Source organism: Xenopus laevis, chromosome 9_10L (assembly GCF_017654675.1).
Source record: "Xenopus laevis strain J_2021 chromosome 9_10L, Xenopus_laevis_v10.1, whole genome shotgun sequence".
Classification (NCBI taxonomy): domain Eukaryota; kingdom Metazoa; phylum Chordata; class Amphibia; order Anura; family Pipidae; genus Xenopus; species Xenopus laevis.
The window spans coordinates 125,633,456-125,655,475 of NC_054387.1; the positions used below are offsets into that span (position 1 = coordinate 125,633,456).

Sequence of the window (22,020 nt, forward strand, 5' to 3'; positions counted from 1 at the left end):
CTTCAGAGGTTGGGGTCAGCTTTTGATTAACAGGTAGGTCTAATGCATCTTTTAGGGTGGCATCTCTTTCCTAGCAGATGTTTTAAGAGTTATCACAAATAACTGACTCCAGCACAAACAAAATGTAGCAAAATAACTGACTCTGGCATACTTCCTGCATGTAGCGAATAGGGATGTAGCGAACGTCGGAAAAAAAGTTCGCGAACATATTCGCGAACTTGCGCAAAAACGCGAGCGGTTCGCGAACGGTTCGCGAACCCCATAGACTTCAATGGGAAGGCGAACTTTAACATCTAGAAAAGACATTTCTGGCCAGAAAAATGATTTTAAAGTTGTTTAAAGGGTGCAACGACCTGGACAGTGGCATGCCAGAGGGGGATCAAGGGCAAAAATGTATCTGAAAAATCTGCCTGTGTGTGCTTGGAAGAGATAGTGTAGGGGGAGAGCTGTTAGTGATTTCAGGGACAGATGATAGTAAGTTTGCTGGCTAGTAATCTGCTTGATACTGCTCTGTATTGGAGGGACAGAAGTCTGCAGGGATTTGAGGGACATTTTAGCTTAGGTAGCTTTGCTGGCTAGTAATCTACTGTTCTCTTTAAACAACTGCCATACGTTGACCTTGTAGGCATTGTTTGCCCAGTTTTTTTGGACGCAGCCACTGAAGCACAGTTGCCAGAAAAAATATGCCATATAAATGCTGAAAATAGTCATTTTTTGCCATACGTTGACCTTGTAGGCATTGTTTGCCCAGTTTTTTTGGTCGCAGCCACTGAAGCACAGTTGCCAGAAAAAATATGCCATATAAATGCTGAAAATAGTCATTTTTTGCCATATACGTTGAGTCAACGTATGGCAAAAAATTACTATTTTCAGCATTTATATGGCATATTTTTTCTGGCCTCTGTGCTTCAGTGGCTGCGGCCAAAAAAACTGGGCAAACAATGCCTACAAGGTCAACGTATACACTACTACAGCGGTGGATACGGATTACGTAAAATATATTATGGCTGCTTGAAAAAAGTCACTCCGGTGTTTTTTCTGGAGACGGTAATATTATGGATATTTAGACAGAATGTGAACAAGGTCACACAGCTAGATGGCGGGTTGAAGAAAACAGTGTGCAAATAATGCCTACAGGGCAAATAATGCCTAAAAGGTCAACTTATACACTACTACAGCGGTAGTAAAATAAAAAAAAGTAAAATAAAAAAAAAATGAATATTAAAAAAAAAAAATTAAAGTTGGTGCTGCTGAACTACTAGGAGCAGCAGATTAGCACACCAGTCCCACTCCCCAACACTGCTAGACTAATAGCACTGGGCTCTTATAGTAGTAGTAGTAGTAGTAGTAAAACAACAAAAAAATAAATAAAAGCAGTCCTTACAAGGACTACTGTTATTGCAGCAGTCAGCAGATGAGATCAGAAGCAGGACAGCTGCCCACTGCAGCTACATACAGAGCACTGCAGTAGAAGGTAGATTACTAGCCAGCAAAGCTACCTAAGCTTAAATGTCCCTCAAACCCCTGCAGACTTCTGTCCCTCCAATAACAGAGCAGTATCAAAACGATTACTAGCCAGCAAACTTTCAACTGTCCCTGAAATCACTAACAGGCAGCAGCTCTCTCCCTACACTATCTCTTCAGCACACACAGGCAGAGTGAAAAAACGCTGCAGGGCTTCGGTTTTTATAGGGAAGGGGAGTGGTCCAGGGGAGAGCTTCCTGATTGGCTGCCATGTACCTGCTGGTCTGGGGTGAGAGGGCAAAAAAAAGCGCCAACAATGGCGAACCCAAAATGGCGAACGTCGCGCGACGTTCGCGAACTTCCGGCGAGCGCGAACACCCGATGTTCGCGCGAACAAGTTCGCCGGCGAACAGTTCGCGACATCTCTAGTAGCGAAACAGGATTTCCATCAGAGTTGGTTATTTTGAAAGAGTGAACTCTAATACATCTTCTAGTCAAAGGGTGTACAGAATTTTTGATTGATCATATTAAGAAAGTTTCTTATTTAGTATGATAAAGTTTATCTCAAATTTTAATTTTCACAATAGATTCCCCTTTAAGGCCACACAGTACAATGACATTCCTGCCTCCTACAGCAAAAGCAAATGGATTTGTAAATATACTTATACAACTTTTTATTTTTTAGCTTTTTCAAGAACCTACTAGGAATGATCCTCTTTTGGATCTTGTAATAACTAGTAATACTAAACTCATCTCTAGCATTTGAGTGGGTGAGCATTTAGGGAATAGTGATCATAACATGGTCTCCTTTGAGATTATGTTGCAGAAACAACTCTATAAGGGAGTAACTTAAACTCTAAACTTTAACATATTAACTGGGAAAAGACTTTTCAAAGGATTAAACAGAGAAGAAAACTGGGAGGTCTTCAAAATGCTGCTTAATAAATATGTGTCAGTATATTCCCCTTGTAACCAAGGAATGTTGTTGCAAAACCTTTGTGGTTTGACAGAATTGTTAGTGTTGAGGCTGGTAAGAAAAGACATGCTTTTAAGGCTTTTAAGTTAGCTGGGACAGCTGAAACATTTGTCAGGTATAAGGAGGCCAATGCATCATGCAAAAAAGCTACCAGACAAGCTATGGAAAACGGTATTGTAGCAAAGAGTAAAATTAACCCAAAATTGTTTTTTACATATGTAAATAGTAAAAAAATGAAGCAGGGTGGGGTGGGACCATTGTTGTGGGGGGGGGGTCAGTTGATTGATGAGAACAAAGATAAAGCAGAGATTCTGAACTGTTATGTTTTATCTGTCTATATGAATGAAGAACCAAGTAATGAAGGTGTAACGTTCACGTTATCAGGAACCTTGCACAGTGATGGGTACACTCAAATGGACAGGGGATCCCTGTGGATTCCGGTGTTCCTAAACAAGGTACCAGCAAGGATTAAGATGAGACATGGTGGAGAATCAGGTAAAATTGTTCAAGGCAGACGGCAGGAATTGAAGTCAAAGGTCAGGCAGTAGTCAAAAAACAGTTTATCAAAGTCAGACAAAAAGCTTAGGCAGGATCAGTAAACTGAAGCCAGGTTGGGCACTAACAAAATGGTGGACTGGGCTTTTTTTTTTTTGCTCAATAGAAGTTTTATTGAAACAATGTCAAGCAGTGTAAGTCATCCGATAACAATAAAAATGTTTACAGGTACATTCTTAGTCATATACATATTTAGCTGTTACATATCTTTCCCCATTCCTGGGTTAACCACACTTCCCCTTGCCCCTGGTGTCTATTGGCCCTTCATATCTACCTTCCCCCCTATGCCTTGGCCATTAGATTTTTTTGTAGTGAGGTGGGCTACAATGAGTTGTTCCAGTGGCGCCAGATATGGATATATTTAAGCATTTGTCCTCTTTTTTTCAGAATAATCCGTTCTAGGTTTGCCAAGTCCTCCATAGCCTTTTCCCATTCCTGAAATGTAGGAGGATTTGAGTCCTTCCAATGTAGTGTGAGCAGTCATCTTGCCTGAAACAATGCTTTAGTAATAAAATGCTTAGTGTATAAATCCACCGAGTCACTTAGGTCACCTGTTAGCAAGCAGTTCCTGGCATTCCCAGCCCCCCATTCGGGGATGGCAGAGGATAATTGTGCTACCCTCAGACACCCCCACAATGTATGTAGTAGAGTAGCAGTTTCACCTATACACCTGGGGCATAGGGGGGAAGGCAAGCCTTTCATATCAGGCAATCTCTGTACAGTATAATAAGCACTATGTATAGAGTTTAACTGAAGAAGGCTGTGCCTTTATGACTGAGCCACTACCTTGGGGGTTTTCAATACCCATTCCCATTAGTCATCTGTTATAGGTCCCAGGTCGTCCTACCAGGCTCCCCGTGCCATTATCTCACTATCATCATAAAGCTGCTTACTTAACTGCTTTACAAGGTAGACATTTTCTTTTTATGGGAGGGTTCTAGTAGTGTATCTATGATTGGTGAGTTAACCACTGTATGGCCTGGGTGACTAAAGAACTCTGTCAGGATTGTTGTAAGCCTGTATTGCATCAACCATTGCAAAAGAGGGAGTTCTTTAGAATTGTGCAGTTGTTGCAATGTTACACACAGTCATCCTCCCATATATCTGCTATGGTCACCAACTTAAGCCTATACCAGACTCTTGGTGGGTGGGGCTGGCAGTCCTGGGAACTCAAGGTTTGGACTGGGCTTTTAAAGAAGAATTGGCATCAAAGATTCAAATACAGTGCCCATTAGTGACCTCATGACGCTAAGCGTCAGAAAAACCCCTAACCCGGAAGTGCGCATCTGCAGAGAGAGACACGCCGAGAAGAGGCAGATCTCCCGGCACATCTTACAGAAGGTTTCCTTCTAAATAGTCAGAATTCTATTAATTCAACAAATGATTATGGTTCATGGAACGGGAAATTCAAAAGAAACTAGAACATGTAAAGATAAATAAAGATCCAGGGCCAGATAGTATTCATCCCAGGGTATTAAACAAGCTTAGCTCTGTGATTGCCAAACCTCTTTACTTACATTTTCAGGATTCATTGAGGTCTGGCATGGTGCCCAGAGACTGGCGAATTGCTAATGTGGTGCTGCTATTCAAAAAGTATTCCCGTTTTCAGCCTCAAACCTACAGGCCGGTCAGTCTGTGGTAGGAAAGCTTTTCAAAGGGATATTAAGGGATAAAATACTTGACTTGATTGCAAATCATAATATTATGAGTTTGTGCCAGCATGGTTTCATGCACAACCGATCTTGCCAAATTAAAGTGATGGTAAATAGAACATTTTCTAATTGGACCAGTGTTGTGAGTGCAGTACTGAAATGTACTTGGTCCTTTGCTTTTCAACTTGTTTATTAATGACCTGGAGGTGGGCATTGGAAGTACTGTTTTCTATTTTTGCAGATGATACTTGTTATAATGGCATTCATGAGAAAATAATATGAATAATAAGTGAAAGAGACTCTAATAGGTATCCAAGCAAGCCAGTCGAAACATGGCTATGCTAAACAAAAGAAAGGTTTGGAAGACAGTTGGTGTTACTAAAACAAACTAAGAAGAGAGTTATCTTCCCAGACTGAATCCATGTAAAGAGTGCTGACCATCTTCAAAGAAAACTAGTTTAACCGGAATTGAGTATACCTGGAAGACTCATGGGACTCAGTGTATAGCGGCACCTAATGGATTGTATTCAGTATAGTACATTACTGGAATTCTATGCATGCCTATGGGACTTGAAGAATCTCATGGTCTACAGTGACTACTACTGGACAGTGTTTCATCCTGGATACAAGTAGTGTACAAACAAACTGTAGTGGGCTACGGCCTGGTTTTATGGAGGGCAAAGGGCTATAACTGGAAGCTCCTCCATTTGGTCTACACACAGAAGACAAAACCAAGGAATGAGGAACAGGTGATGCATCTGAAGAAACACCTTTAAGGATAGCCACCTAGACATAACACGATATGCACACACACACCAAGTCATGAGGTTAGCATAGTTAGAACATACCTTATAAATAAGTTTTGTATGTTGTTTGCTTCCTTCATAATGCGATTTGATTTACATTGTGATAACTTGTAAATGCCCCTAACTAGTTACTCACCCCTCTGCGCATGTCTTGTCCACGGAGTTCACAGGTGCCATCTTCTCCCAAGCGGTCTTCCTGCTTTGACCGGCGTTTTTGGCGCATGCGCAGTAGGAGCATTTATTCCGGTACGGATCTACTGCGCATGCGCCAAAAGTCACGAAGTTTTCCGATTTCACTTCGTGAAATTCGGCGCATGCGCAGTAGATCCGTACCGGTAAATGCTCCTACTGGGCATGCGCCAAAAACGCCAGTCAAAGCAGGAAGAAGACACTACACAAGCCTGGGAAAGCTTCATAAAATAAAATAGAGTTGTTATTTTGCCCTATACATGTGCCCACTGTATAGTTTAGGTGCCATATGTAAGGAAATGTAGGGGGGGAAAGAGGGTACCCCCAAAAAAATTTACGATCTTTTTCAGCCTATCACCCTTAAAAAAGGAAAAGACGCCAGCATTTTTTGGGACTTAGAAAAAAATGTCAACTTTTTTTGAAGCAATCCCTATCTACTCTATTGCACTTCGCCTGGTCTCAGGTGGCGAAGGCAAGTCTGGCACAAGAGGTAATGTTCAGTAAAATGCGCAAGTTAGTGAATTAGTAGTTACGTCCCATTCGCCATAGCGAATTAGTAGTTACGTCCCATTCGCCTGGCGTAAGAGTGCGAAGTAGCACTAGTGTAGGTCCACTTCGCTAGCAAATTTACGCCAGTGCCCGTTAGTAAATCGACGAAGTAACGAAATGACGTCACGCTGGAGAATTTGCGCTAGCGTTAGCCGCTTCACGCTTTAGTGAATTTGCCCCATAATATCCAAGGACATAGTGATACTAAAATCTACAATTAAAATAGATATTGGTATATATAATTTCAGTGTGTGTGTGTAGGTTGGGATTCATTTGGAGAGTTTCAACTTGACAGACTTTGGTCTTTTGACTATGTAACTATGTCCCCATGTACAAAGCAAAGTCCACACCATGCAGAATTAGTTTGCTGAGATAGGAGCGGAAGAACTTTCCTGACCCGCACAGGGGCTTGACTTCAACCCACTTGAACCTCTATGGGATGAACTGGGACAGTGCCAGCCATATTTTAAAACATAATGCAAAACCTTCCAGAAGAGAGAGACTGTTATAGACATAGAGGGGCCCAACTTTATATTAATACCATTGGTTTGAGACTTTGGACCAGGTCTTGAATGAGATTTGACAGCGGCCCTGGCATTTCAAGTACACAGAGGCCCAAACAGTCCCCCATAGGAACGATAAATTGTGACTGTCATCTGGCATTTGTCAGAACCTACAAGTGTCCAGATGCTATTGATCATATAATGTATATATAGAAGGCTTGAACTTTATTATGCATGCATATTGGCCCCATTTTTTTATCCTCAGGCCAACAACTGGACCATGCACTGTGACTCTTCCCCTTCCTTTGCTTGACTTTACTGGGCTTATATAAATTTATTTTCCACTTGAGCATGTTTCATAAGTATTGGGAAAGGTGGTCTGTTTAACTTCATTGGCCTATAGGTTGCTAAATTAGTCAACCCAGACCAAACTGATAATTTCTGTCCATCTTGGCAGAGCCGGCAAATTATTGGCTTGTGTGTGTGGCCAAAATGTTATCCATCCTGATCAATAACAATGAACAACTAAACTGATTAATTGGGCACAGCACCCCATAATGTCAATGTATATACTAAAGAAGGCAATAAGCCACAGAGCATATATGTGGGGAATATATGGTTGTCAGTACCATAACGACATATGCCCAACTGCTCCAGTCAAGGCCAGACGATCTATATTCTTTAGAATTACGTTCTTATTTCCTTTTTTAAAGTTGCTAAATAAGCAAAGTTACATCATCTCTGGTGGAGACTGCAACTGCTTCAACTGGTATAAATTGCAAAACTGCCAACAAAAAGCTCTGTAACGAAACAGCAATACTATCATGGCACTGATGTTTAAAGGAGAACTAAACCCTAAAAATGAATATGGCTAAAAATGCCATACTTTATATAGTGAACTTATTGCACGAGGCTAAAGTTTCAGCTTGTCAATAGCAGCAATGATCCAGGACTTCAAACTTGTCACAGGGGGTCACCATCTTGGAAAGTGTCTGTGACACTCACATGCTCAGTGGGCTCTGATTGGCTGTTGGGAAGCTAAGCTTAGGGGTCGTCACTAATTATCCAGCAGAAAATGAGCTTCCCTGGCTGTAATATAAGCTGATGCTACAGGTTTGCTGATTATTAAATTCTGATGCTAATTGCACTGGTTTCTGTGCTGCCATGTAGTAATTATCTGTATTAATTACTAATCAGCCTTATATTGTGACATTTCTATTCTATGTGTACTGTATATTGTGAGTGGGTCCCTAAGCTCAGTAAGTGACAGCAGCACAGAGCATGTGCAGTGAATCAGCAGAAAAGAAGATGGGGAGCTACTGGGGCATCTTTGGAGACACAGATCTTTACTGCTAAAGGACTGTGGTTGCCTTGGGCTTATACAGAAGCCCAAAACATAATGTACCACATTTATAATCTGCTTCTTTAGTTAAACTTTACTTCTCCTATAATATAATGAGCACAAATACACAAAAGCTATGAATGTCCTATATATATATATATACCATGAACAGTCCTTAGTGATGTCACAGGACACACTAAAAACTGATAAAACATTGTGTAAAATATGTACCCACTGTCATAAAACATGATGACATAAAAGTTATGATCTATATAAAAGCACTCGGCCTGAAGCTTTACCTATATATACACAATCATATGAACTCTTTATATTCTATAACAGGCAGTCAGGACTGGCAATTTGTGAGTTCTGACAAATGCCAGAGGGGCTGATCTAAGATGCCATAGACAGTCACTAATTAATTATTTCCATCGGTGCCAATAGACAACCAGCGTTTGAAACGTCTACTGCAAAATTGGAAAATCTGGTTGCCATCGGTAACTGTACTAGTGCAATTTAGAAGCTGTTCGGAAAATCTATGCTGGTACCTAATGCAAAAAAGGAGGGTTGTGGGAGCACTCCAAGGCTAAGTAAATATATATTTAAAGGGGAAGTAAAGTCTAAAACAGAATAATGCTAGAAATGCTGTATTTTGTATACTAAACATAAACATGAACTTACTGCACCATAAGCCTAATAAAACAAATTATTTATGCTTTCAAAGTTGACCACAGGGGGCTGTCATCTTGTATCTTTGTTATACATCTTTGCAAGACCAAGACACATGCACATGCTCAGTGTGATCTGGGCTTCAATTGGGAGGTTAAGATTAGGGATCATCATAAATTATCAAAACAGCACAGGTCAAATAATATCTGCCGTAGAAGCTGATACAGCAAGAACTGATTAATAATCAGAATATACAGACTGCAGTGGGTCTGCGGATACAAATCTCTACATAGTCGCCGGCTGCTTTATAGGGAAACAAACAAAGCTGCTCGAAGTCAGGGAAGTAAGGTGTGGGGAGCTCCCCCTGCTGTTTGAAAGTATGATCATTTCCCTGCAGAGCAGTTAGGGAGCGTCTAAAGTTTCCTATCCACAGCAGCCAGAGCAAGTAAAATGAAGGGGGAATTTCACTGCATACAGTCAGTTTTATTAAAAAACGCTAGACATGTTTAATTTAAAGTATATTGGAGATAAATTTCTTTTTCATTAAAGAAAGTAAAAATGGGATTGTATTTTTTTGCCTTTACTACCCCTTTAAATACAATGGAAGTGCTACTGATCTGGCCAAATTAACTACAAACATAGAGAAAATGAAGGGGGATTTCTCAATGCACATTCTGGCCCCTCTCTTAAAAGCTGCAAGCTGGGGAGGATTATGTAGTACCAATGCTGTGGTCTATGCAATCTCTCTCTCTCTCTCTCTCTCTCTTTTAAAAGCTAATGGTGAGGGAGGACTAAGCCAATGGCCAGGTCAGGAGACACTTATCCCAAGAAATGCCACCATGCAGGGAGGTGCCTTTGAATACTATGACCGGAGGTAATTAGTTAGGGACCACCGTATGGAGTTTACCTTGACGCGGTAGGGTGGCTTATCAATTTTATGATCAATAAAAACCCCGTTTTTGTAAACACATGCACTTGTATAGATATAAGATTACTTGTGTACTTATGAGACAGGGGACCAGGGAATGTGCATTAATCAATCCCCCTTCATTTTCTCTATTCTGGTACTTCTTGACTTGCCTAATGGGTCTCTATTTGCTCCATTTACTTGTTGTTTTCATAACCTCTATGCTAGTGATAACTATATTTAATACCCGTCATGTGCTTCAAAAGCTGTTTCTCTTCTTTATACTTCTCCAAATTTCAAATACAGAGTTTGAGACATTTATCGCCTCAGTGGCCACAGCTGTAAGTGATTTTGCTGACTCTCAACCACATCACTGTTCCTCCTGTCTCATGGGATTGTGCTTGGGTGTTATTTTTATCACATTGTCCTTTCTTTTACTTGCCACATCCTCCCTGACCAATAATCTTGCTTCGACTCAAACCACATTAAGGGTTCAAGCACACGGGCAGATTCGGGGAGATTTAGTCGCCTGGAGACTAATTGCCTCTTCTGCGGGGCAACAATCTCCCTGAACTGCCTTCCCCCTGCCTGCCGCCTGCTATAATGACAAAACGCTAGCGACAATGCACTCGCATCGCTTCATTTTCTGAAGTCGCCCGAAGTTGTCTCACGAGGAAACTTCGGAAGACTTCGGAAATTAAAGCGCCTTGAGTGCATTGACACTGCCTTTTTGTCATTATAGCAGGCGGCAGGCAGGGGGAAGGCAGTTCGGCCCCGCAGAAGAGGCGGTTAGTCGCCAGGTGACTAAATCTGCCCGAATCTGCCCATGTGCTTCAACCCTTAAAATGTACAGGTTTAACGCATTTCAGACAATATCAAGCCCTTTATCAACACTGTTATCATATCACTTTTATACTGCTTTTGCCTCCTATCGGCTGTCTATCTCGACAGTCAAGGTAAACGAGCAATTAAACGATATCAAAATTAAATTTCAAATATTTCTTCTAAACTTTAAAGGGATACTGTCATGGGAAAACAAGTTTTTTTTTGTTTTTTTTTAAAAAACACATCAGTTAAAGGACCAGTAACACCAATTTTTTTTAAAAAAAATTTGTTTGTATATAACGAAAGAAAACAAACAAACACCAAGACATATTTAACTTTAAAATCGCAAAGTCTTTATTAAGAAATCCACTTGCGCTCCTCTTAAGAAAAGGCGACAGGATAATGATCCATCATGCAGCGCTCGATTTCTCCTCTCTGACTATAACCTATAGAAGGCAGGGAGGAGAAATCGAGCAAAGCACAATGGATCGTCTTTTCTGAGGAGGAGCACTCCTTTACTGGTCCTTTAAAAGTGCTGCTCCAGCAGAATTCTGCACTGAAATCATTTTTCAGAGCAAACTGATTATTTTAAATTTAATTTTGAAATCTGACATGGAGCTAGACATATTGTCAGTTTCCATGTGCCCCCAGTAATGTGACTTGTGCTCTGATAAAGTTCAGTCACTCTTTACTGCTGTACTGCAAGTTGGACTGATATAATCCCCCTCCCTTTCCCCCAGCAGCCCTTCATCAGAACAATGGGAAGGTAATCAGATAACAGCTCCCTAACACAAGAATTTGACCGGCCAAAAGGTAACAAAAAGAATTATCATTGGTGTATGCTATAAACCACCTCGTATAAGTGTCGAGTATGAAGCCCAGCTACTCTTACAGATACAAGCGGCTTCACAGCTGGGTCAAGTTGTTGCTATGGGCAACTTCAATTATCCAGACATTGACTGGGGTAATGGGGTTGCTAAGACAGAAAAAGCTAGTAGGTTTGTAAATATGCTGAATGAACTTTTTATTCCTGCTCGTTCAAGAACCTACTAGGAATAACTCTCTTTTGGACCTTGTAATAACTAACAATACTGAACTCATCTCTAACATTTGTGTGGGTGAGGGGCATTTAGGGAATAGTGATCATAACATGGTCTCCTTTGAGATTCTGTTGCAGAAGCAATTCTATAAGGGAGTAACTAAACACTAAATTTCAGACGTGCAAACTTTGACAGTATAAGGGCATCTCTGCAACATATTAAGTGGGAAATGCTTTTTACAGGGTTAATCACAGAACAAAAATGGGAAGTCTTTAAAATGCTGCTTAATAAATATACTTGTCAGAATATTCCACTTGTAAGCAAGGAACGCCGTTGCAAAGCAAAACCTTTTTGGTGCAATAGAAGCGTTGGTGTTGAGGTGGGTAAGAAAAGACCTGCTTTTAAGGCTTTCAAGTTAGCTGGTACAGCCGAATCATTTATAAGGTACAAGGAGGCCAATAAATCATGCAAAGAAGCTATAAGGCAAGCTAAAATTTCTATAGAAAAGGATATTGCAGCAAGCAGTAAAAAAAATCCAAAATTATTTTTTAAATATGTTAATAGTAAAAAAATGAAGCAGGAAGGGGTGGGACCCTTACTATCAGAGGGGGGTCAACAAAATAAAAGCGCAGATTCTGAACTCATATTTTTCATCTGTCTACACAAAGAGGTGTAGAAGGTTTCCTTCTTAATAGTCCCAATTCTAGTAATACAACTAATGATGCATGGTTCACACATGAAGAAATTCAAAAGAGACTAGAACATGTAAAGATAAATAAAGGTCCAGGGCCAGATAGTATTCATCCCAAGCTTAGCTCTGTGATTGCCAAACCTCTTTACTTAATTTTGCAGGATTCATTGAGATCTGGCATAGTGCCGAGAGACTGGCGAATTGCTAATGTGGTGCCTCTATTCAAAAAAGGATCCCGTTCTCAGCCTCAAAACTATAGGCCAGTTAGTCTGACGTCAGTGGTAGGAAAGCTTTTCGAAGGGTTAATAAAGGATAAGATACTGGACTTCATAGCAAATCATAATACTATGAGTTTGTGCCAGCATGGTTTTATGCATAATAGATCTTGCCAGACTAACTTAATTTCTTTTTATGAGAATGTAAGTAGAGACCTCGATTCTGGGATGGCAGTGGATGTGATTTACTTAGACTTTGCTAAAGCATTTGATACAGTGCCACACAAAAGGTTACTGGTTAAATTAAGGAATGTTGGCCTGGAACATAGTATTTGTACCTGGATAGAGAACTGGCTAAAAGATAGACTACAAAGAGTGGTGGTAAATGGAACATTTTCTAATTGGACCAGTGTTGTTAGTGGAGTACCGCAGGGCTCTGTACTAGGTCCCTTGCTTTTCAACTTGTTTATTAATGACCTGGAGGTGGGCAATTCTGGGCAGTGTCATTCTGTGGCTACTAAAGAAAATAAAGTTCTGTCTTGTATAAAAAAGGGCATTAACTCAAGGGATGAAAACATAATTCTGCCTCTTTATAGGTCCCTGGTGAGGCCTCATCTGGAGTATGGGGGGCAGTTTTGGACTCCAGTCCTTAAGAGGGATATAAATGAGCTGGAGAGAGTGCAGATACTAAGTGCAACTAAATTGGTTAGAGGGAGGGAAGATATAAATTATGTGGGTAGACTGTCAAGGTTGTGGTTGTTTTCTCTGGAAAAAAGGTGCTTGCGAGGGGACATGATTACACTTTACAAGTACATTAGAGGACATTATAGACAAATAGCAGGGGACCTTTTTACCCATAAAGTGGATCACCGTACCAGAGGCCTCCCCTTTAGACTAGAAGAAAAGAACTTTCATTTGAAGCAACGTAGGGGGTTCTTCACAGTCAGGACAGTGAGGTTGGGGAATGCACTGCCGGGTGATGTTGTGATGCTGATTCAGTTAATGACTATAAGAATGGTTTGGATAGTTTTTTGGACAGACATAATATCAAAGGCTATTGTGATACTAAGCTCTATAGTTAGTATAGATATGGGTATAAAGAATTTATTTAAAAGTAGGGAGGGGTGTATGTATCGATGCTGGGTTTTCATTTGGAGGGATTGAACTTGATGGACTTTTTTCAACCCAATTTAATTATGTAGCTATCTAACGGCTGCCTGGTAGATCTAAGAACAACACTCAATAGTAAAATCCAGGTCCTACTGAGACACATTCAGTTACATTGAGTAGGAGAAACAACAGCCTGTCAGAAAGCAGTTCCATCCTAAAGTGCTGGCTCTTTCGGAAAGCACATGACCAGGCAAAATGACCTGAGATGGCGTCTACACACAAAGATTACAACCAAAAAAAAATACACGTGTTGGTCAGGAATAAAACTTTATATGGTAGAGTGAACTATTTGCAGTGTAAACAGTGTAATTTAGAAATAAAAACTACACCATAAAAATCATGACAGAATCCCCTTAAGGCATTTCCCATACTAGATTCCCATAGGGGCACGCCATCTCTAGAACTCCATTGCATGCTCCCTGGGTCTTTGCTTGTCTGGACCTCTTTTCAAGGAGTTCTTCAAGCCTCTTTAATCTCTAATGTAGCTTTAATCGCTAATGTAATTCTCAAGATTACTTTTGAAACACTTTTTGTATTGCTTCAGTTTCCTTTTCCACAACCTCTGACTCAGAATGGCCCAATGTGGTTTTAGTCATCTTCAAGTTTGTACTACACTGTCTATAACTGTCTATCCGCTATCTATTGACAGTGTAGCACAAGCTTGTAGAAGAATGCCATCACACCATGACATTCAAAGACCCAGGGAGCAAGCAATGCAGTTCCAGAGGCAGCGTTCCACTCTAAAAAAGGTCTTTAGTATGGGAAGTCCCTTAAAATTAAGAAGAATTATTCTAAATGTATTTCTGATTTCATTCAATTGCTAGTTAACCTTGGAGAAACCGTTTGTTATTCAGTGTAGACTCATTAAGATAGACAGCTTGTCCATGCTCCTGTTTCTCAGACTGGAAACCCTTGTGGGCAATGCTCTTTGATCAATTTTTGTTTGATTCTTCCATGTGCATTAATTTTATTTCATTAATTTATTGATATTCATTCACAAATTTTCCCCAAAGTTTCATGATGGAATGCGATGGTATTTGATGACCTGGGGACAATTACCCCAACTAATCTCCTAAGCATTTTACATCAGGTCAAGTGAGGGTGGGATAGTGCTCCTCACTGCCAAAAACAGAGAAAAAGGAAACCAGATCTTGAACTACCACATTTTTTACCTCCCTATCTCACTACACCCCTTACCCTCATATTCCAAGTCTTAATCTTTCCTTGCCTGGTCAAGATTCCAATGGCTTGACCCTGGCATCTGAGAGTGCCATTCTGACAACTAAAACAAACTATATGGTCAAGCAAAATTATTTATACATCACTATGAAATACCAAAAATGACTCCAGAAGACAACGGAGAATGTAAAGCCTCAAGTAAAGATGAATAAGGTAACTATAATGTAATTTTCTAATGCCATTAGTTGAGGGATATGGGGTACACTATCCAGGAAGCTTCTTATTGGAGGTGGCTTTTGCTAAAGGAATTGACCCTATTAAGGGTGCTAACCCTGTCATAATTTGAGAAGATTCAAACACTGACAGTAAAGACTACAGCTTTATGAGAAGATGCATTTCAGTGGCAAGGAGGGCGTGGTTGTGTGTGCCAGTCTGCTCCATCTGTACCTGATGTTGGCAAGCAAAGGGTATTGTACTATCTCTAACATCACGGTGGAAACAGGGTTTCCACTTGTCTGGAATTTCATCTTCCATTTCAGAGATACTTGGATGTTGTTAACGGGGAGGAAACATAGCACAGACGTGGCTGGAATATTTTGTAATCCTGAAGAGCCGCCAATGAATGAAGATATTAACCAGCAGATGGAGGTGTGTTGTGTGTGCCAGATATCAACCAAAGCTTGCTGTATCTGTACTCAATCACACCATATTTAGCTGGTGGTAATAACAAATGCAAAGGTGCCAAATGTGGCTGTGCTGGTGCCTATTAGTCCTCATTATACTAAACACTATAATAACACTTATTGCATAACAGCAGGGGGGAACACTTACCCAGGACGAGAAGCAGCCAAAGTACAGATGGAGCCATGAGAATCGGCAGGTGCCCCGGGTGGTATGAGAGTACCAGTGCTGTAGTTGTTTGCTATATTCCCCAAAGATTGCAGAAGTTGAGTCCCTTAATGTGACTTTAATGTAATTCTTGTGGATGTTGCAACTTCTGTATTTGTCACCAGTGTGTTGTCATTGTATTTGTTATGCCTTTATATTCCGCATAACCACAAAGCACCCACTCTCTCTCTCTCTCTCTCTCTCTCTCTCTCTCTCTCTAGAACTTTTTAACACATTTATTCTTAACTGATAATTCTCAAGTTGTATTCTATTTACAGAGTTCCTATTTCCTTTCCAGCTTAAGAAGTGTCATTATTGTATGTATGTATATTATGTTTGTATATTTTTATTTATATAGAGCTACTTGTGCATGGAGCACCGTACAGCAAAACATTACATTAATAGAACAGACAGGGGTAAGTGGTAAATACAGCTGCATCCAAGTTAAAGTGTAAGACAAGAGGAAAGTGGCCCCTGCTCTGTAGAGCTTGCAGTCTAATTGGGTGGGTAATATACAGACACTAATAGGAGGTTAATAAGTGCTGCAATTTACTGTGGCTGTGACTGCATTTAACCCCAAGTTAAAAAAAAAATTTGTGGCCAGGGTCCCCCCCAAGTTAAAAAAAAATCAGCATCCAGGGCCCCCCCAAGTTAAAAAAAATGAGTGCCCAAAGATTTAAAAAAAAAAAAATTGGTGTTCAGCATAGTTCGGCTCCTTCTTCGGCGCAACTCGGCTCCTACTTCGGCTCAACTCGGCTCCTACTTAGGTGCAACTTGGTTCCTACTTAGACTCAACTTGGCTCCTACTTCTGTGCAACTCTGTTACTACTTAGGTGCAACTTGGCTCCTACTTAGGCTCAACTCGTACTGCGCAACTCATCTTATACTTTGGCACAACTTGGCTCCTACTTCGGCTCAACTCAGCTCCTACTTCTGTGCAACTCGTCTCCTACTTCTGCACAACTCGTCTCCTACTTCAGCGCAACTTGTCTCCTACTTAGGCGCAACTTGGCTCCTACTTCGGTGCAACTTGGCTCCTACTTAGGTTCAACTCAGCTCGTACTTCTGGGGGTTATTTATAAAAATCCACATTTTTCTGATGTTCTAAAAAAAAAAGTCAGACCAAATTAGAATCCACGTTTTACTCTTATTTATCATTAAAAAAACGCAGAAAAAATCGTATTGGGAAATAACACAAATTTTTTGGATTGTCACACGAAAAATCTGAATTTTTCAGAATAGACACCCCAAAAATCAGAATTTTCCATGAAATCAGAGGATTATCGTACCCAGCGCAGACCATAATATCTTCAAATTGCAAATAGTACCTCTGCCATTGATTTGACTATAGTACCTTCACAGGTTGAAGATGGAGTATTTTTGGATTCAGACTTTTTGCATCCTCGGGGAATAATAAATCTTGAGGTTTTTTCCCACAAAAAAATTGTATTTACAGTGGAAAAATTCATTTTTTTGAGTTTTTGGCATTCAGACTTTAATAAATAATCCCTTTGGTATAGATATTAGTATATATAGTTTATGTGAGTGTATGGAGGGGTCAGTGTGAGTGCGTAAATGTATAGATGCTGGGTTACATTTGTAGGGGTTGAAATTAATGGACTTTGGTTTTTTCTCAACCATATGTAACTCTAAGAAATGTAGATGATAGGTCAAGAAGAATTAGAATAGAAAAGTGAGCTTTGGCTTTGGCAGCCTGAAGATCATTTGTAGCTCTGCACAAGACGGTCACAAGACACAAGAGTGTAGGTTGAAAACCAGATTACATAGTTACATAGTTACATAGTAAAGTCCATCAACTTCAACCCCTCCAAATGAGAACTCAGCATCCATACATATCCATATCCATACTAGCTTTTTCTGTCTTGGCAAACCCATTACCCCAGTCAGTGTCTGGATAATTGAAGTCACCCATAGCAACAACTTGACCCAGCTGTGAAGCCGCTTGAATCTGTAAGAGTAGCTGGGCTTCATACTCGTCACTTATACGAGGTGGTTTATAGTATACACCAATGATAATTCTTTACCCAGAGGGATTCTACACCATGGCTTTAATTCAGGCTTTACATACAAACACACTCCTCCACCCTTTTAACACCCTCTGTCCCTCCTAAAAAGGGTGTAACCATTTAAACAGGGGTGTAACTACAGAGGAAGCAGACCCTGCGGCTGCAGGGGGGCCCAGGAGGTACAGGGGGCCCCATGAGGTTCTCATTGATGAGCAATTTGAACATATATTGGTAAAACAGGACAAACAATGGATATGTTGGGGGCCCTAAAATTAATTTGCTGTGGGGCCCAGCAACATCTAGTTACGCCACTGCATTTAAATTCACAATCCAGTCACATGTTTCTTCCTACCAGGTCTCAGTGATACCAATTATTTCAAGATTGTCAATCGACCGCAGTGTTGCAATTTGTTGCTCTAGTGCTCTAACTCCAGCCTCCAAAGTGGCAATTTGCTCACAACCCCCACAGAGGTAAGTATTGTGGATCTCTTGTTCCAAATCTGCATACATATGGCAGACTGTGCACTGAGTCAGACCTTCAATCTTGCTAGCACTCATTATCCCAGTTACAGATAAGGGAAAACTAACTGCAAAGTAAAACAGGTTGTGACCAACTTGCTGTAAGCTCACTAGCACATCAAACTTTGCTATTTAGCACACAAGACAGAAAAAAAAACGATAAAAAAATGAAACCACAGTATTTAAACATAAAACTTTAATTAAAATCGCAGTTAATAAAAAAAAATACTTATTCTTTTCAGTTGATTTGTCTGCTTTTAGTTGCTTTTTCCAGTCAGCAGCCTGTTTCAAATTGCCTGTTAGGGTCTAATAGATTATGGGGGAGGTTCATTTCCATGAGAAAACATTATTTTTTGGTTTATCACATGAAAACATATGAGTGAGATTCAATTTGAGGAGTAAAAACTTTTCTCCTAATTCAGCTCCAGTTTTTTCGACATAGACTTTAGTAGAGTTTTCACGTGAAAAGCGAGAAGTTTTTCTCATTGAACTGTATCTGGCTCTATGGGAAAATCTGGAATTCATTTAGGAGATGCATCTTTCTCATATAATTGAATCTGGCCCTGTGGAAGCCTGTTTAGCAAATGGCACAACAATATGAATAGTGTGTAGTGTAAGCATAGTGAAAATGACCAATCGCAAATCATAAAATGCAGGCTGAAAGACAAGTCCTTAGACAGGCATTAGGTCAGGGCAGGTGGCAGACAAAGGCTGTGAAACAGGCCAAGGGCCAAACACGGAGGTCTCCAGTGATAACATTAGGACAGGACAGGAATAGACTCACTAAGAGCAGGAAGGAAGAGGCATGTATAAAAAGCCCATGAATTGGGAAATTTCCTGCAGCTGCAGCTGATAAATTACCAGTGTGAGCCAAGGAAAGACATCAACATTATTTACAGTGCTGAACTCAACCAGAAGGAAGAGAGGCCCGAAAACACAAAGTTCCAAGTTCTAAACTAGGCTGATCCTAACAATAGGTCTGGCAACTTCCATTGAAGATGTAAAGAAGAGCTGGAGCTCAGCATTACAGTGTTTGAGTCAAAAAGAAGAATGAAGAGAGCAAGTTGTGAGTGGGGATAGTGACTTTGGAGGCAGTTGCTGGTTGGGAGACTTAGGAGGCAGTTACAAAAAAGAATTGAGGCAGCGAGAAGGAGGCTTCTGAATTGGGTGGAGGAGTTACTGGACATGAGAGAGGGCTGGCAGATCCTATTTCAGATCAGGACAATGGGGTGGGAGAGTGTGTGGCTATGAGACCCATGGTCTCCAGGGCACAGGGCAGGGTGCAAAGTGCAGAATACATGATTGCAGATTGCACCCAGTTTTTGCAGTTTGTAACCCTGCCATACACTATGTAAGTTTCCTTTATTGTGTCCATGGCATCTGCAGGGCCATATGGAAAGGAATCTGTTTCAGCTATTCAATGTCCAGGCTTCTCCTTTTAAGCAGGGATTAGTGATGGGCGGATTTATTCAGCAGGCGCAAATTCACGGCGAATTCCCGGGATATGCCGCCGGTGAATAAATTTGCAAAACCGCCGCGAAAATTCGCCAGTGAAAATTTGTCGGCATAAAAAAAATGGCGAATTTTTGCCAGCGTAGAAAAAAAACGAGATGTGGGCGGCATTTTGCAAATTTTTCGCCCCAAATTTGCCCATCACTAGCAGGGATGACAGTTTGCCTGTTTTGCATATGGGAAACAGCCTAAGTTTCACTGTTGGTGACAAGCAGCATTTGAGCACCTGTATCCCTCAACAAATGCATTTCCCGAAGAAAAATGGACCCTGGCACGCTCTCCAGGAAGACAAAGGCAACATATATTGGAATGTGTCAGTATCCCTTTAAAATTCTGTTTCTGTTTTGTTTATTAAAGGGGAACTATGGTGAAAATGAAAATTAAATATAAACTTCCTCATCGTGAAGTAAGACACTTTCTAAATACAATCAAATAAATATTCGGCATTGTTTCTGAAATAATCAAGTTTATATCCACTATTCCTCTCTCAGCATCTGTTTCTCTTCATTCTGTCTTCATTCAGCAGTTGGGTGTCAGATGAATGATCCAATATATCTTATAGGGGGCTCCTTTCCTAGCAGATGTATTAGAGCTCCTTAAAATAACTGATTCTGGTACAAAAAAACATCTAACACAATAACTGCCTTTTGCACAAATCCTGCATGTAGACAGGGGTGCTTCGCCAATGAGGCGACTTGAGGCTGTCGCCTCAGGCGGCAGCGCCCCACTAGGTACCAGGGGCAGCAAAAATGCTGCTCCTGGTACTTTAAGAGCGAATTTCTGGGGGAGGGGGGGCAGCAGCAACTGCTGCTGCCTCAGGCGCCGGAGGGGCCAGGATTGCCCCTGCATGTAGAGAGACATGGTGTCTGGTGATTTTAATAGAGTGACCTCTAATACATCTTCTAGTCAAAAGGAAGTCCCCCTATAAGATTTATTGGATCATTCATCTGACACCCAACTCCTGAATGAAGAGAAACAGCTGCTGAGAGAGGGATAGTGAATATAAACTTGATTATTTCAGAAACAGTACAGAATATTTAATTGAATGCATTTAGAAAGTTTCTTATTTCAGTATGAGGAAGCTTATATTACATTTTCGCAATAGTTCCCCTTTAAGAATCTCCGGGGCCTATCCTGCCTTTGCAACAGTCATTTCAACATCAGCCTGGGCATTTCTAAAGAGAGACAGTCTAAATGTATTCCAGTATTCACTGTGTACCAAGAACAATTCTGCAGGGAAAACTGGCCATATGGCAGGCAAAAGCACTTGCTTCTCTGAATGGCGTGACTTTGGGGATGGGTAGGTGTGAGAGTAAGGGCACCTATATGCTTCCCCAGGGCCGCCATCAGGGGGGGACAAGTGGCCCGGGCCAATTTGTGTTTTTTTTTAATCCCCTGGCCACCAATGTATTATTTTAATATTCTATAGGCTATAGTTCCAGGGGTACCCAGGGTACAAAGAAACACTCACCCCAAATCTCACCCTAACTGGCCTTCAGGCTGGGCCCCCTTAGCTCATAACAAGGTTACAGATATATAGAAACATTGGGGTAACAGTCACCCTGCTATAGTTCCAGGGGTACCCAGGGCACAAATAAGCACTCACCCCAAATCTCCCCCTAACTGACCTTCAGGCTGGGCCCCTTAGCTCATAACAAGGTTACAGATATATAGAAACATTGGGGTAACAGTCACCCTGCTATAGTTCCAGGGGTACCCAGGACACATATAAACACTTACACCAAACCTCTCTCTAACTGGCCATGCAGAACTTAGAATCACACAGTTACCATCTGTAAATTTTCAAACATTAACATGACTCACTGGCTGTCAACCCCACCCTTTCCAAATATACACAGTCCTTGCACAATCCAGTGTGATATCATTGTCCTACATCTATTGTTTGGGCTTCTGTTGTAGTATCTTCACCTCCTACAGTTTGTCCTTCTGGTGATTCCATCAGTTCTTTATACTGACGTTTAAAGAACCCCACCTTCAGATGATAGATGATAATTCAGATTTACTTTTATGACCGATCCATAGAAATGAATCCATCTATAGAACCTCTTACCTTGTACAACGCAGCAGTGATCAGAGCCAGAAGGACCAGACCTCCCACACTGCTCCCAATGATCATAGGCAGGTAGTTGTACTCAGTGTACACCTCCAGCTCCGTCTGGGCCTGAGACAGAAACAGTTGATTTAACATGAAGATGATCCATGCAAAGAGGTCCAAACAGGGATCAAGCATGAATTTGAATCAGACAGACAGACAAGTCATTCCTAAATCCAATACCTGAGCCCTGGTGAATGGTTGGTTCTGCTCTAGAATGTGTTGGTAT

The 22,020-nt window shown here is 40.9% G+C and overlaps 1 protein-coding gene across 1 annotated transcript in view; it reads right to left on the reverse strand.

Moving 5' to 3' along the window:
• Positions 1-15,729, reverse strand: part of LOC108701729 (integrin alpha-M) — a 38,843-nt gene extending 23,114 nt beyond the window's left edge. The window contains exon 1 of the mRNA XM_018236743.2: positions 15,564-15,729. Coding sequence (XP_018092232.1) covers positions 15,564-15,600 — 37 coding nt within the window. The 5' untranslated portion in view covers positions 15,601-15,729. The remainder of the gene's footprint in view (positions 1-15,563) is intronic.
• Between the last annotated feature and the right edge of the window lie 6,291 nt (positions 15,730-22,020).